A 16,240-nucleotide genomic window follows, 5' to 3' on the forward strand; every position below is an offset into this window, starting at 1 on the left:
GCCACATGCTCTGTGGTCTCTGGCTCAGCTTGAGACAGCGGAAAAACCGGGCCCAAAGGGTAGGGCTGTATCCCGGGGCAAGGGAGGGATGATCCCTCCCCAATCCTGGGATCTCCTGTTCGTCATCTGGACACACGAGGACGATCCTGGGGTTCACACCAGGATATAGCCTGGTCTAGCTAAGTCCTGAGTGAATAAAGAAGAAGATGGGATCGCACCCCCATCGGCATATATAGAACTATGCAAAACATAGGTGAATGGGTATTGAGATTTTGTTCCAGGGGGGGCCTAAATTAAATTAAATAAGAATCATAGAATCATATAATAGTAGAGTTGGAAGGGGCCTACAAGGCCATCGAGTCCAACCCCCTGCTCAATGCAGGAATCCACCCTAAAGCATCTCTGACAGATGGTTGTCCAGCTGCCTCTTGAAGGCCTCTAGTGTGGGAGAGCCCACAACCTCCCAAGGTAACTGATTCCATTGTTGCACTGCTCTAACAGTCAGGAAGTTTTTCCTGATGTCCAGCTGGAATCTGGCTTCCTTTAACTTGAACCCGTTATTCCGTGTCCTGCATTCTGGGAGGATCGAGAAGAGATCCTGGCCCTCCTCTGTGTGACAACCTTTGATGTATTTGAAGAGTGCTATGATGTCTCCCCTCAATCTTCTCTTTTCCAGACTAAACATGCCCAGTTCTTTCAGTCTCTCTTCATAGGGCTTTGTTTCCAGACCCCTGATCATCCTGGTTGCCCTCCTCTGAACCCGCTCCAGCTTGTCTGCGTCCTTCTTGAATTGTTGAATTGAATTGAATTGAATTGAATTTAAATGGAATTAAATTAAATCAATCAATGTTCCACACCCTACATCCAAGCTTGTATGAACTCTGAATGTACATAGGTGATGTATTATTTGGCTCTTATAACCAGAACTATGAAACAATAAATAATTATAAAAGAAAAAAAGAAATGCCTTCAGAGAGGAAGGAGAAAAGGTGCGTAGACATCACTGACTGTAACAAATTATTAGGATACTACAAGGACCTTTCTTTGCATCTCACTTGTGCAAGTAAAATCATCTGATGTGCACAGCAGTGAGGAAGTTGCAGTAGGGTTAAAATAAAGAGGTCACCAGTATAGCTGACAAGTGGTGCTAAGGAATGTATTAGATAAAAAAGGCTTCTTTCAGAAAAAAACAGAAGGCAGGTTCTATGCTAAAGGGCAGGATGTACACTATTCATTACACCGTTGTTTAAGTGCATTGTTGCGTCCTCCCTTGCTACGTTACAAAATGCAACTTGAGCCCAGTCAATCGAAATACCTTTTCTTCTATCGTTTTACCCCGGCACACTCTTCTTTAGAACGTTCTTCATTATGCTCATACCGGCTCTGAAGTAAACCTCCTTCTTCCGGTGACTCTGAGCTAGACCTGCCGGGATAAGCCGGCAGGGAGGCGGGGCGACGCGTAGGGACGAGGGAAGCCCTGCAGCGTCTTAAAGGGGCCACGTGCGCCCCGAAAGATAAGCGGTTTTTTTAAAAAATTAAGCCTCTGTCCCTTCTTTCACCGCCCTCCCTCCCCCTCCCCCTCCCCCTCCCCCTCTTCGCGTTGTGCCAGCTCTCCCTCCCCTAGAAAAGCCCTCACTTGTCCTAATCAGGAAGCAAAGACCATGGTCACGAGACATGACTTTGAAAGACGGCATTGAATACAACGAAAGGTTGGGGCACATTGTTAGTTTTAAAACGATTTTAACAGAAAGTGGAACGGTTTTAAAAGTCAGAAGAAACGTAACAACAACACCATCACGTGACTGCTGACGTCATCTCTGCCAAGTTGTTACGTTTCATCTAGACAAGTGTAGACGGGCTCCTGCTTTAGAGTGGTTTGTAACAGTAGTGACAACTGTTGGGGCCCATATACAGTTTTCAACCTGTTTTCAAGGTGTCATATCTTGCTTGGTGTAGATCTGACCAAACAAGGAGAACATAAAGTAATACAAACTTGTGAAAAGGAAATGCAAGCAGACAATAAGGGATGGAAGGAGGAGGAGGAGGAGGAGGAGGAGGAGGAGGAGGAGGAGGAGGAGAAGAAGAAGAAGAAGAAGAAGAAGAAGAAGAAAAAGAGGAGGACAAAAAGAAGAAGAAGATGATGACAGAGGAGGAGGAGGAGGAGGAGAAGGAGGAGGAGGAGGAGGAGGAGGAGGAGGAGGAGGAGGAGGAGGAGGAGAAGAAGAAGAAGACTACAGAGGAGGAGGAGGAGGAGAGGAGGAGAAAAAGAAGAAGATGCCGACAGAGGAGGAGGAGGAGGAGGAGGCAAGACAAAATAGTAACATTAACGCTAACAATAAATAATTGTTAAGAAACATCAGAAGCAGGAGAGCAATTGGATCATTGGATGATGATGGAGCTAAAGGAATACTTAAAGAGGATAAGGAGACAACAGAGAAATTCTTTTCAATTGTCTCCACTGCAGAGTAGGGAAGATGGATCTTCCTGAATTCAGATTTTCAGGAAGGGAGTCTGCGGAACTGATAGTTCCTCAGATAATGGTGGCAAGAGATGAAGTTCTAGGTCTAACTGACAAATTGAAAGCTAACAAATCGTTATCTCAAACTATAATTGCACTCGGCAGTAAAGGAGAGACCGGCATTCAACGCAGAACAACAGTTGCTTTATCATTCATTTTTCTCCCTGGGAGAAGATTGCAACGGACTTGTCAGACATGGGATATTAGTTCCTCTGATACAGTGAAAAATGTTATGTCATATGACGACTAGGGAAGGGGAAAAAATCACTTGCCTTCCAAACTATCACAGGAAAATACCTGAAACTAACACACTGATTCTCACACCAAGGAACACCAACTAAGCATTCATCCTCTCCCTAAATGGCCAATTGCACAATGATGGATTTCCTTCTCCTTACTATAGAATAGCTGCAACTCAGATACACCCAGTTACATCTGTTACCTTATAATAAATGGGAGCGGAGGGGCAAACTTTGTGATGGTGTTTGAGTCTAAATCACCTACAAGAAAGAACCACCCTAGTTACATTCTGTGACTTGTCATAGTTTTTAAAATCATAGGAGTGTGGGAGTTCATCTCATGGTTGAAACGACGCAAGGGAGCCCAAATTATCCTGCCCTATGTGATTTCACTGAACTCAATACACTATTTATTATTATTATTATTATTATTATTATTATTATTTATTGCATTTATATACCGTCCCATAGCCAAAGCTCTCTGGGCAGTTCACATAAGACAAAACATTTAAAAAATACATACAAAAATTAAAAACCACAAAAACATGCAAAATCCACATACATTTAAAACCACTACATCAACTTTAGAAATGATGAGCCAAAATAACAGACCCAGGCTCATTACATATTTCTAAATGCTTGGGAGAAGTGAAAAGTCTTGACCTGGTGCTGAAAAGATGACAATGTTGGTGCCAGGTGTCAGGGAGATTATTCCACAGTAGGGGGGAGACCACAGAGAAGGCCCTCTCTCTTGTTGCCATCCTCCAAGCTTCCTTCGGAGTAGGCACCTTACAGTAGATGTTGAATGTAATGTTCAGGTAGGTTCATGTTGGGAGAGGCGTTCCATCAGGTATTGTGGTCCCAAGCCGTGTAAAGTTTTATAGGTCAAAACCAGCACCTTAAATCAGGCTCGGAAACATACAGGCAGCCAATGCAATGCAATACAGTCTTACTGCTATTTTGGGCTGCATTAATAGAAGTATAGCTTCCAAATCACGGGAGGTCCTGGTTCCTCTCTATTCGGCCCTGGTTAGGCCTCACCTAGAGTATTGCGTCCAGTTCTGGGCTCCACAATTCAAGAAGGACGCAGACAAGCTGGAGCGTGTTCAGAAGAGGGCAACCAGGACGATAAGGGGTCTGGGGTAAAAGCCCTATGAAGAGAGACTGAAAGAACTGGGCATGTTTAGCCTGGAGAAGAGAAGATTGAGGGGAGACATGAGAGCACTCTTCAAAGACTTAAAAGGTTGTCACACAGAGGAGGGCCAGGATCTCTTCTCGATCCTCCCAGAGTGCAGGACACGGAATAATGGGCTCAAGTTAAAGGAAGCCAGATTCCAGCTGGACATCAGGAAAAACTGCCTGACTGTTAGAGCAGTACGACAATGGAATCAGTTGCCTGGTGAGGTTGTGGGCTCTCTCACACTAGAGGCCTTCAAGAGGCAGCTGGACAACCAGCTGTTGCTTCCTGATAAGCAACCTGTTCATACCAGAAAAACTTCAAAAATAGAGCCTCCAACGGCAAGAAGAGTCTACCTCAAACCTGAATTAAATTTAAAAATTAACCTAGTTTTCTCTCTAATCTATTAAGTGAGGCATTTTCCTGGACATCAGGAAAAACTGCCTGACTGTTAGAGCAGTACAAGAATGGAATCAGTTACCTGGGGAGGTTGTGGGCTCTCCCACACTAGAGGCCTTCAAGAGGCAGATGGACAACCACCAGTCAGGGATGCTTTAGGGTGGATTCCTGCATTGAGCAGGGGGTTGGACTCGATGGCCTTGTAGGCCGCTTCCAACTCTGCTATTCTATGATTCTATGTTAATGATGCTCCAAATTATCCATCAAAAGGCACAACCGGGAAGGGGGAAATGGGGAGAGTGATTTACCTCAGATGATCAAGGGTTGCAGGAAATATGGGTAAACTCTAGGGGACAATGAGGGTTACATGCAGGGAGAAGTATTAAATCATCATTACGTACAGATCACGCCTGGTTAGAGGGGACTCAGAGAAGATGTACGGTTGTTGAGACTGAAAATATTGTGAAGATATGACTCCACTGATGAGGTAGTCTCCTGGCCGGTAATAATTGGAAGCTCCATTTCTAATCATATTCCAAGGACATTTTGTCTTCTGAATCTTGGCAACCGCATGAGGCAGCAGAAGAAGAAGCAGCAGCGGTAGCAGTGATATCATTCTTGGTCTGTTTGCTTGCCAACTCCTCCGTTGTGAAGGCTCCTTTCACCTCCATAGAGAGCTAAGGAGCCAGAAAAGTCTTGCAAGACTGACACGGTGATATCTTTGTAGATATGATGGGTTCTGAGCCATGGGAGAGTTGGATGTATAAAAGCGCAACACAGGCATGGTCATCCCAGCCTGCCCTGGATCTCAGCCTAAAGCTCTTAGTTGCCCAGGAGCTGTTTTATCCACCAAACGTTTCTTGTTCGGTGCAAGAAGTTGCCTGACGTTGCCCATGATGTTGATGATGGTCTCAAAGGCAATCTCCAGGAAGCTCTCTTGAGCATTGGCAAGAGTAAAAAATAAATCACTATGTCTTTGATTATCGTTAGGGACAGCATCAGCCCCTCCCCAACTAGACTCTTCATGTGGCTCAATATGCAGCTGCAGAAAAACATGTTTGTGAGAACTCACAGATGAGGCACCTTCTTCTGACATGGGTGCGCAACAGGTGAAAGGTGAGCTTGGTGGGACCTGTGTTAGAGAAACACCAACACAAGACCCAAGATCAAGGAAGACTTTCAGAATGTACACCCAGGCACATGGGACCATGTAGCCCTGCTGATATCATAGAATCATAGAATAGTAGAGTTAGAAGGAGCCTATAAGGCCATCAAGCCCAACCCCCTGCTCAATGCAGGAATCCACCCTAAAGCATCCCTGACAGGTGGTTTTCCAGCTGCCTCTTGAAGGCCTCTAGTGTGGGAGAGCCCACCACCTTCCTAGGTATCTGGTTCACCGTGGTTAAAGCCATGGATCAAGGTGTCTTCTGAACACAGCCGGGCTTTCTGGCTTAGCCACCATGGTTAAAGCCATGGATCAAGGTGTCTTCTGAACACAGCTGGGCTTTCTGGCTTAGCCACCATGGTTAAAGCCATGGATCAAGGTGTCTTCTGAACAGGCCCAATGTGGAAAGAGTTTCTATCAAGAGTGTGACTCCTAAAGCACATCAAACATCCACACAGGCGAGATGCTCTAGAGTGCGGAAGGAGATTTGCTCGCAGTACGCATCTTAAATCACATGAAAGAATTCACAGAGGGGAGAAGCCCTATAAGGGCTCAGAGGGTGGAAAGCGATGCCCGGCTTCACATTTTCTTCAGCAAGGAAGGCACTGCTCAAAAAGCCTAAGGGCGTGGAAGAAGCCACAGTTCGGCATTATGGATTCTTTAGTGGCCATTCGTTTAGCAGCGCATGAAGGAAAGGCAGCAGGAGACAGTTGCACCAACGCCAGCTATGCCACCGAAGAGGCAAATCAGGCAGGACTCATCGGAGCAAGATTGCTATGGGGCAGCGCTGCCCTGCCCTGCCCCATGCCAGGCTATGACCCTTCCCTTGCACAAGAACAGCATGAAATCATCAATGAGAAAGCAGCTGGAGAAACACTGGGGGAAGTTTGGTAGAGTCTCTTGCCACTGTGTTCACCCACTCTGTGGGAACTCCTGCGTGAGCCTAAAGCACCTGCCCCCCGCCCAGTGAGAAAGCCACAGTAATCCTCCCCCTAGCAGCAACAATGCACTCTGAAATGTTTAAGTGTTAGTCCTGTGTCTTGAGGTTAATAAAGGTTACCTGTCCAAAGATGCTCTCCACATTTGTTAATTTCAGAAAGGGACATGCCCCAAAGGGGTGGGGGCACTTACCTGGGCCAGCCGACACGTTTCCATCTGCCCACCAGTAAACTACAGGGGGTGGCAGGGCTCAAGCCCCCAGGGGGATTCCGCAACATCAGTAAGCTCACAGCCAGGCTGGCAGATTCCTCAGGTCCGTCTCCAGGTGTCTGTGTTTGGGGGTCAGTCTCCATGACCTCCAAGCAAACCCTGCACCCTCCTCAGCTGTCCAGAGGATCTCTCTGCAAGACAAAAGCTGCTCTCCTTTGGTGTGTCAGGTTCAGCCTTTCCCAGATTCATTTCTTCCTACCCCGTCAGGCCTTGTAGGACAAAAGGTTGCCCATTCAGGATTTACAGTGTGTGTGAGAGGAGGCTGCCTTTCATATACGGAGATCACTGTGTCTTAATTATTAAGAATCTCCCTAAGTTTATTTATTTATTATATTTATAACCCACCTTTTCTCCTCCTTAAGAAACCTAAAGCGGCGTACATAATCCTGTCCATTTTATCCTCACAACAACAACCCTGTGAGGTAGGTCGGGCTGAGAGTCTGACTGGCCCAAAGTCACCCAGTGGGTTTCCATGGCAGAGTGGGGACTAGAACCCGGATCTCCCGACTCCCAGTCCAGCACCTTAGCCGCTACACCACACTGGTGTTGACGAATGAGTTGTAAAGCATATTACAGGTCAGGCATTTTCAGAGGAAGCACAGGAAGAGGGTCTGGAGGGCTTGTGATGTCATGGCACTGGGTCATGGGAAAACCAGCTCGGAGAACACAGGTATATTGCATAGGGTGATGGATGGTGGGGTAGTGTGTAAACTATCCCAATATTATAATTGAAAAGTCATATTTTTTGTTGAGCGCTTGTTTTAATATGGCTTTGAACACTGTAGGATGATTTCCAGAAATCAAAAGAAATACACACAGGTAAACAAATAAGCCTAGACCCCGTTTTCCCAAGTTTAGATGACATTCCCCTCTTCCCCAAATTGAGTAGTCAATGCTCCTGTACTACAGTCCAACTACAGTTCCAATCTACTCTCAAAAATACATTAAGGTGGATTCCTGCATTGAGCAGGGGGTTGGACTTGATGGCATTAGAGGCCCCTTCCAACTCTGCTATTCTATGATATTCTATGTATCTCTCTTCCCAATCTAGTTCAGGCATCCAGAACTGGAAACAAAGCTCTATGAGGAGAGACTGAAAGCACTGGGCATGTTTAGCCTGGAGAAGAGAAGATTGAGGGGAGACATGATAGCACTCTTCAAATACTTAAAAGGTTGTCACAGAGAGGAGGGCCAGGATCTCTTCTCGATCAGCCCAGAGTGCAGGACACGGAATAACAGGCTCAAGTTAAAGGAAGCCAGATTCCCGCTGGACATCAGGAAAAACTTCCTGGCTGTTAGAGCAGTACAACAATGGAACCAGTGACCTAGGGAGGTTGTGGGCTCTCCCACACTAGAGGCCTAAAAGAGGCAGCTGGGCAAACATCTGTCAGGGATGCATTAGGGTAGGTTCCTGCATTGAGTTGGGGGTTGGACTTGATGGCCTTGTAGGCCCCTTCCAACTCTACTATTCTATGCTTCGATGATCTTCAAAGTCCCACTCCTTGGCTCCACCCACAAACCAAATAAACACAGATTTTTTGGGTAAACAAGTTGCATTGCATTTCAAATAATTACAAGTTTTGTAAATCTGTAACATTAGGAATAAATATTTGATTTTTTAAAACAAAGCCAATAATAATAATAATAAAAGCACAAACACTAAACAACTAAGCTTCTGGGTGTGGGTGGCCCTTCCCTCCCTCCAACCTCTGGTCCATAGCAAACACGGTTGTGGGGAAGGCTGGGAAGAGAAAGCTGCGGTCAGCTCAGTTTGCCTTTGTGAACGAAACTCCTGTTCATGGCATACAGTTCAGGGGTGCATTTCTTTTTATTTTATTTGTAATATTTTTATACCACTCCTCAATCAAAATTTTGGAGTGGTTGTAAAAGATAAAACAAAATAAAAACAATAAAAATGCTTTAAAATAGTTTTTTTTAATAAAAAGAAAAGCAAAATGCAAAGTGGACCATGGCTGGTCATCAAGGGAAGGCGTCCTGGAATGACTGAAGGAATACAAAGTTGGTGCCTGCCTGACCTCCAGATGCAGGGGATTCCCTAGGAGGGGGGCCACCACGCTGAAGGCTCTGCCCTTGGTGGGCTCCAGTCGGAAGATGGGTCCATGTGGAACCACCAGGAGCATGGACGGCTCGACAAAAATGTGCACCCAGTGTGCGGCCGCTGTAAAGAATGCAAATTCCATGTTAGGCATGATAAGAAAAGGAATTGAGAATAAAACGGCCAGTATCATACTGCCTTTATGCAAATCTATGGTGTGACCACACTTAGAGTACTGTGTACAGCTCTGGTCATCACACCTAAAAGAGGATATTATAGAGCTGGAAAAAGTGCAGAAAAGGGCAACTAAAATGATCAAGGGGCTGGAGCATCTCCCCTATGAGGGAAGGTGACATTAAGTGGGATTGTTCATCTTAGAGAAGAGGAGGCTAAGGGGAGACATGATAGAGCTGTACAAAAGGATGCCAGGTGTGGAGAATGTGAATAGGGAGACATTTTTCTCCCTCTCTGAAAATACTAGAACCCGGAGTCATCCCATGAAGCTGATTGGTGGGAGATCCAGGACAAATAAAAGTAAGAACTTCTTCACACAGCGCAGTTAAATTATGGAACTCACTGCCGCAAGATGTAGCGATGGCCACCATTTTAAATGGCTTTGGAAGGGGGTTGTATAAATTCCTGGAGGAGAAGGCTGTCCATGGCTACTAGCCCTGATCGTTGTGAGCTGTCTCCAGTATTCGAGGCAGTAAGCCTGTGTGCACCAGTTGCTGGGGAACATGGCTGGGAGGGTGCTCTTGCACCATGTCCTACCTTGTTCATCCCTGGCCAATGACTGGTTGGCCACTGAGCAAACAGAGTGCTCGACTAGATGGACCTGGGTCTGATCCAGCATGGCACTTATGTTCTTACGCCCTAGGATGACCTCAGATGACTGGGCAGGTTGGTAGGGGAGAAGACGCTCTCTCTCAGTTATCCTGGTTCCAAGTTGTTCAGGGTTTGTACACAAGTACAAGAACCTTCAACCTGGCCCGGTAGCGAATAGGCAGCCAGTGCAGTTCCCTCAGCAGAGGAGTTACATGCTGGAAAGAGGCAGCTCCAGAAAACATCCGAGCTGCAGCATTCTGCACTAGCTGCAGGTTCTGGAGCAGCTTCAAGGGCAGTCCCACATACAGTGTGTTACAGTAATCCATTCTTGAGGTCACCAATGCCTGTACCACCGTGGGTTGTGGGTGCATTAGGGAGTGGGAGGAGGTGGCACTGACAGCTAATGGACACTGATATCGTGGTTGGTGACGTACAGCTCAACTTTGCCCTTTCCAAAAGTGGAGAAGCCATGTAAACCGCCCAGAGACCGTCGATCCAGGACGATACTATGGTTGATGTTAACAAAATATGATGAGAGATGGAGCAGAATAAGCATGGCTGCACTCCCCCTTGTCCCTCTCTCGACAAAGGTCATCCATCAGGGCGACCAAAGCTGATTCAGTCCCGTGACTGGACCGTTTTCAAAGGCTGCCCAACGTATAATGCATTGCAGTAATCCAACCGAGAGGTTGTCAGAGCATGGATCACTGTAGCTGGGCTGTCCCTGTCCAAATAAGGGCGCAGTTGGCAATTGGGCAGCGGGGGCCATCAGACACTTCGACTGGAGCTGCACTAACAACAGCGTCAAGCCTGCTGCGGAGACAAGCGATTCTGCATTCAAAGTGCGATCCAAAAAGGTCACAGCGGGTCTTTGACAGGCAATGAGCCCCATTGGCTGGGGAGGGTGTTAACACTCAACGGACCACCTAGAAGAGTTCCCCTGGATGGCTACCGAAGGACACAACGGAGACAGCAAAATAAGCCCATTTTGCTGACCACAATGCCACAGAATAGGGACGATTACATGCTTCGCTTCGGGTCTTACACCATTTGCACGCTAGCTCCTGCACAGCCTATTACATTGCCCGCAGCTCCCCAGAATACCAAGGAGCAGCCCGGGATCTACAGGGCTGGAGAGGGCACTCAGGGGCAATCACATTGATGGTCCTCTGCATCTCACTGTTCCCCAGTGACATAAGGGCCTAATTCGAATCACCAGCTCTCTCCACTGGAAAATCCCCAAGAGCATTCAGAAATCTGTTGGATTCCATCAGTCCAGTGGGGAAGTAACGCCAAGGGTTCAAATCTCACCAGAAAATGATTTGACCATGACAATGGGGTTACTCGGACCCCACCAATCCTCAGGCTGCCCCTCTCACCACTTGGAGCAAAAACAAAATCAAGAGTAGGTCCTGGAGTTGACACTCAAGAGCACTGAAAGATCTTTTCTCCTGTGTGAATCCTTTGAAGCGATAAAAAGCGCTTTCCACATACAATGGATTCATATCGCTTCTCATCTGAATGGATCATTTCACAAGAGAGAGTGTGCAATCTGTGATTGAATTTTATTTATTTATTAAATTTATATACCGCCCCATAGCCAAAGCACTCAGGGCGGTTTGCAAAAGTTAAAAAAAGTAAATATTAAAAAGTATACAAAATTTTAAAACCATAAGAAATATAAAAACATCAGTATCCATTGCTTTCCAACCTCTGAGCACTTCTATGGCTTCTGCTTTGTGTGAATTCTTTGATGTTTCTTAAGCTCTGTGATGTAAGCAAATGTCTTTGCGCACTCCAGGCATTCATAGGGCTTCTCCCCTGTGTGAATTCTGTTATGTTGATTAAGGTGGCTGCTCTGACTAAAGCTCTTCTTGCACTTCAGGCATTTGTAGGGCTTCTCCCCTGTGTGAGTCCTTTGATGTTTCTTACAATCTGTGCTTTGAGCAAAGATCTTTCCGCAGTCTAGGCATTTATAGGGCTTCTCCCCTGTATGAATTCTTTGATGCAGCTTAAGGTGTGTGCTGCAAGCAAAGCTCTTTCTGCACTCTAGGCATTTGTAGGTCTTCTCCCCTGTGTGAGTTCTTTGATGCAGCTTAAGGCTTGTGCTGTGAGCAAAGCTCTCTCCGCACTCTACGCAATTATAGGGCTTCTCCCCTGTATGAGTTCTTTGATGCAGCTTAAGGTGCGTGCTGCGAGCAAAGCTCTTTCCGCACTCTAGGCATTTGTAGGGCTTCTCCCCTGTATGAATTCTTTGATGCTGCTTAAGGTTTGTTCTGCTAGGAAAGTTTTTCCCGCACTCTAGGCATTTGTAGGGCTTTTCTCCTGAGTGAGTTCTTTGATGCAGTTTAAGGCTTTTGTTGTGAGCAAAGCTCTTTCTGCACTCTAGGCATTTGTAGGGCTTCTCCCCTGTATGAATTCTTTGATGCTGCTTATGGCTTGTGCTGCAAGCAAAGCTCTTTCTGCACTCTAGGCATTTGTAGGGCTTCTCCCCTGTATGAATTTTTTGATGCAGCTTAAGGTGTGTGCTGCAAGCAAACCTCTTTCCGCACTCCAGACATTCATAGGGCTTCTCCCCTGTGTGAATTCTTTGATGTTTATTAAGGTTGCCACTCTGACTGAAGCTCTTTCCGCATTCTAGGCATCGATAGGGCTTCTCCCCTGTGTGAATTCTTTGATGTTTATTAAGGTTGCCACTCTGACTGAAGCTCTTTCCGCATTCTAGGCATCGATAGGGCTTCTCCCCTGTGTGAGTTCTTTGATGCAGCTTAAGGTGTGTGCTGCAAGCAAACCTCTTTCCGCACTCCAGACATTCATAGGGCTTCTCCCCTGTGTGAATTCTTTGATGTTTATTAAGGTTGCCACTCTGACTGAAGCTCTTTCCGCATTCTAGGCATTGATAGGGCTTCTCCACTGTGTGTGTTCTTTGATGCAGCCTAAGGTTTGCCCTGTGATCAAAGCTCTTTCCGCACTCTAGACATTCATAGGGCTTCTCCCCTGTGTGTGTTCTCTGATGCAGCTTAAGGTGTGTGCTGCAAGCCAAGCCCTTTCCACACTCTAGGCATTTGTAGGGCTTTTCACCTGAGTGAATCCTTCGATGTTGGTTAAGTTCTGAGTTGGAACTGAATTGCTTTTCCCCCTCCAAGCATTTTAATCTTTTGTCTTCTGTGTAAAACTGTTGACGTTTGGTGAGGCGAATCTTCTGAGTCTTTATATACTGAGAGCTTTTCCTCTGGGTCTTCCCAGTGTGGGCATTCCTATTACTTCGTTCAAAAAGACCTTCACTTTTCTTTTTCTTGTTCCTGCCAGTTTTGTTGCTGATCGTGCAATGACCTGAAAGAATAAAAACAGAAATCCTCTACGAAACAGGGAACAAACGAAACAGTTTGCTGATTTGATTAACAGGATAAAAAATGCAGAGGCAGATCCTTCCAGATATATTAAAAACCCTCTGATGATTTATTTATTTATTGCATCTCTATACCCCCCAATAGCCGAAGTTCTCTCGGCAGTTCAATCGATTCTCAATCGAACTAACAACTAGAGTATCATACAGTGCTTTCCTTTGTATATAATAACTCTTTCAAAGTAGCTCAAACAATAAATGAACAACATAAAATACTATAAAAACAAATGGAACTTAAAATCTGCCATTTTGTCCTAGCCGATTATTTAACTCAGGACTGGACAGTGGCAATTCAACCCTAATGGTTCTTCTGAATGTCTCAGGGGCTATGGAAACCCTCCATCATGGCATCCTCCTAGATCATCTCACTGGGTTGTAGTATTGTGTTTTACAGAGCTAAATTTCAATATGAAGTTTGTCCTGCTGTCTTGTTGTATAACAAAATGGAAAACAAACTGTCCAGAGCAGGGTTCACACAATCATAGAATAGCGGAGTTAGAAGGGGCCTGCAAGGCCATCGAGACCAACCCCTCTGCTCAGTGCTGGAATCCAACTTAAAGCATACCTGACAGATGGTTGTTCAGCAGCCTCTTGAAGGCCTCTAGTATGGGAGAGCCTACCAGCTCCCTAAGCAACTGGTTCCATTATCATACTGCTCTAACAGTTAGGAAGTTTTTCCTGATATAAAGCCGGAATCTGGCTTCCTGTAACTCAGCCCATTATTCCGTGTCCTGCACTCTGGGATGATCGAGAAGAAATCCTGGCCCTCCTCTGTAGGGCAACCTTTTACGTATTTGAAGAGTTCTTTCATGGTTCCCCTCAATCTTCTCTTCTCCAGGCTAAACTAAACATCTGCTTTTAAACATGCTACAGTCTCTCCCATTCTCAAGAAACCTACTCTTGATAGGCTATCTCTGTCTAACTACCGACCTGTTTCTTTGTTGCCTTTTGTTTCAAAGATCCTGGAACGTGTGGTCTACTCTCGCTGTCTTGACTTTCTTACTAGTAACTCTGCTCTGGATCCTTTTCAATCCGGATTCTGTCCTTTGCATTCCACTGAAACAGCCCTTACTAAGATCACCAATGATCTTCTTACTGCCAAGTCTAAAGGCCTTTATTCCATTCTTATTTTCCTTGATCTAACTGCAGCCTTTGACACGGTTGATCATGATCTTCTCTTAGATTCCCTTCATGACCTTGGACTTCGTGGCTCTGTCTATAACTGGTTTGCCTCCTATCTAGTGGGTCGCTCTTTCAGTGTGTTGGCTAATGGCAGCTCGTCTTCCTCTTTTCCCCTTTCAGTAGGGGTTCTGCTTGGCCCATTGTTGTTTTCTTTATACATGTTGCCCTTGGGTAAGCTTATTCAATCTCATGGCCTCCAATATCATCTGTATGCCGATGATACACAATTATATCTTTCATCTCCGGAACTTTCTCCTGATGTTCACGATCGTATCTCGGCATGTCTCTCAGATATCTCAGCTTGGTTGCTTCGTCGTCGTCTGAAACTTAATATGGTTTCAGAGAGCTTCGGCTATTGGGCGGTATAAAAATGTAATAAATAAATAAATAAATAAATAAATATGGCAAAGACTGAATTGCTTGTTTTTCCGCCTAAACCTTCTCCTCATCTTTCATTCTCTCTCACTGTCAATGATGTTACGCTTACTCCGGTCAAGGAAGCTCGTAGTCTTGGCTTCATATTTGACTCCTCGCTCTCCTTTATTCCTCATATTGAGGCAGTAGCTAAATCCTGTCGTTTTTTCCTGTATAATATTGTATAATATTGCCAGGATTCGATCATTTTTGTCTGTCTCTTCTGCCAAGACTCTTGTTCATGCATTGGTTATTTCTCAGTTGGACTACTGCAACCTTCTTCTCTCTGGCCTTCCTTCGTCTCACATCAGTCCATTGGTTTCTGTCCACCACTCTGCCACTAAGATCATCTTCCTGGCTCGCCGCTCTGACCATGTTACTCCACTTCTGAAATCTCTTCATTGGCTTCCAATTCACTTCAGAATCCAATATAAACTTCTCCTGTTGACCTTCAAAGCTTTTCAGGGTCTAGCTCCTTCCTATCTCTCCTCTCTCATCTCACACTATTGCCCCACTCGTCCTCTTCACTCCTCTGATGCCATGTTTCTCGCCTGCCCAAGGGTCTCTACTTCCCTTGCTCGGCTTCGTCTATTTTCCTCTGCTGCCCCTTACGCCTGGAACGCTCTTCCAGAACATCTGAGATCCACAAATTCAATCGCAGCTTTTAAAGCTCAGCTAAAAACTTTTCTTTTTCCTAAAGCTTTTAAAACTTGATGTTGTTTGGACTTTACACTGTTAGTTTTACCCTACCCTGTGCCTGTTTACATTCTCTTCCCCTCCTTATTGCTTTACTATGATTTTATTAGATTGTAAGCCTATGCGGCAGGGTCTTGCGATTTACTGTTTTACTCTGTACAGCACCATGTACATTGATGGAGCTAAATAAATAAATAAATAAATAAATCATCATCATCATCATCATGCCCAGTTCTTTCAGTCTCTCTTCATAGGGCTTTGTTTCCAGACCCCTGATCATCCTGGTTGCCCTCCTCTGAACACGCTCCAGCTCATCTGCATCCTTCTTGAACCGTGGTGCCCAGAACTGGTTGGAATACTCAAGATGAGGCCTAAACAGGGCCAAATACAGGGGAACTAGTACCTTGCGCAATTTGTAAGCTATACTTCTATTAATGCAGCCCAAAATTGCATTTGCTTTTTTTGCAGCAATATCACACTGTTGGCTCACATTCAGCTTGTGATCTAAAAGAATTCCAAGATCCTTCTCGTTTGTAGTATTGCTGAGCCAAGTATCCCCCATTTTGTAACTTTGCATTTGGTTTCTATTTCCTAGAACTTGGCATTTATCCCTATTAAATTTCATCCTGTTGTTTTCAGCCCAGCACTCCAGCCTATCAAGATCACTTTGAAGTTTGTTTCTGTCTTCCAGGGTATTAGCTGTCCCACACAATTTTCTTGCATTTTTAGACTTGTCTTGCTGACAACTTCATCTCTCTTTATGGAAGAAGCATAAAGGGGAGCAGCTGTCCTGGACTTAATCATTACCAATAAGGACAAATGGATAGATGGAAGTGAAAGTGACAGGAACTTTGGGAGAAAGTGACCGTGTCACTAAGATTTGAAAACAAATCTTAGTTGGCATGGACATTTGACTTTAGGGCAGGCAACTTCAAAAAGCTAAGAAAAAGCTTG

General features: G+C 45.3%; 1 protein-coding gene across 1 annotated transcript in view; it reads right to left on the minus strand.

The window, feature by feature from the left end:
* Window positions 1-13,337, minus strand: part of LOC134395761 (zinc finger protein 721-like) — a 223,061-nt gene extending 209,724 nt beyond the window's left edge. The window contains exons 1-2 of the mRNA XM_063121925.1: window positions 13,331-13,337; window positions 11,524-12,921 (exon numbers count right to left, since the gene is read on the minus strand). Coding sequence (XP_062977995.1) covers window positions 11,524-12,921; window positions 13,331-13,337 — 1,405 coding nt within the window. The remainder of the gene's footprint in view (window positions 1-11,523; window positions 12,922-13,330) is intronic.
* Between the last annotated feature and the right edge of the window lie 2,903 nt (window positions 13,338-16,240).

This window comes from Elgaria multicarinata, chromosome 3, assembly GCF_023053635.1.
Source record: "Elgaria multicarinata webbii isolate HBS135686 ecotype San Diego chromosome 3, rElgMul1.1.pri, whole genome shotgun sequence".
Lineage (NCBI taxonomy): Eukaryota > Metazoa > Chordata > Lepidosauria > Squamata > Anguidae > Elgaria > Elgaria multicarinata.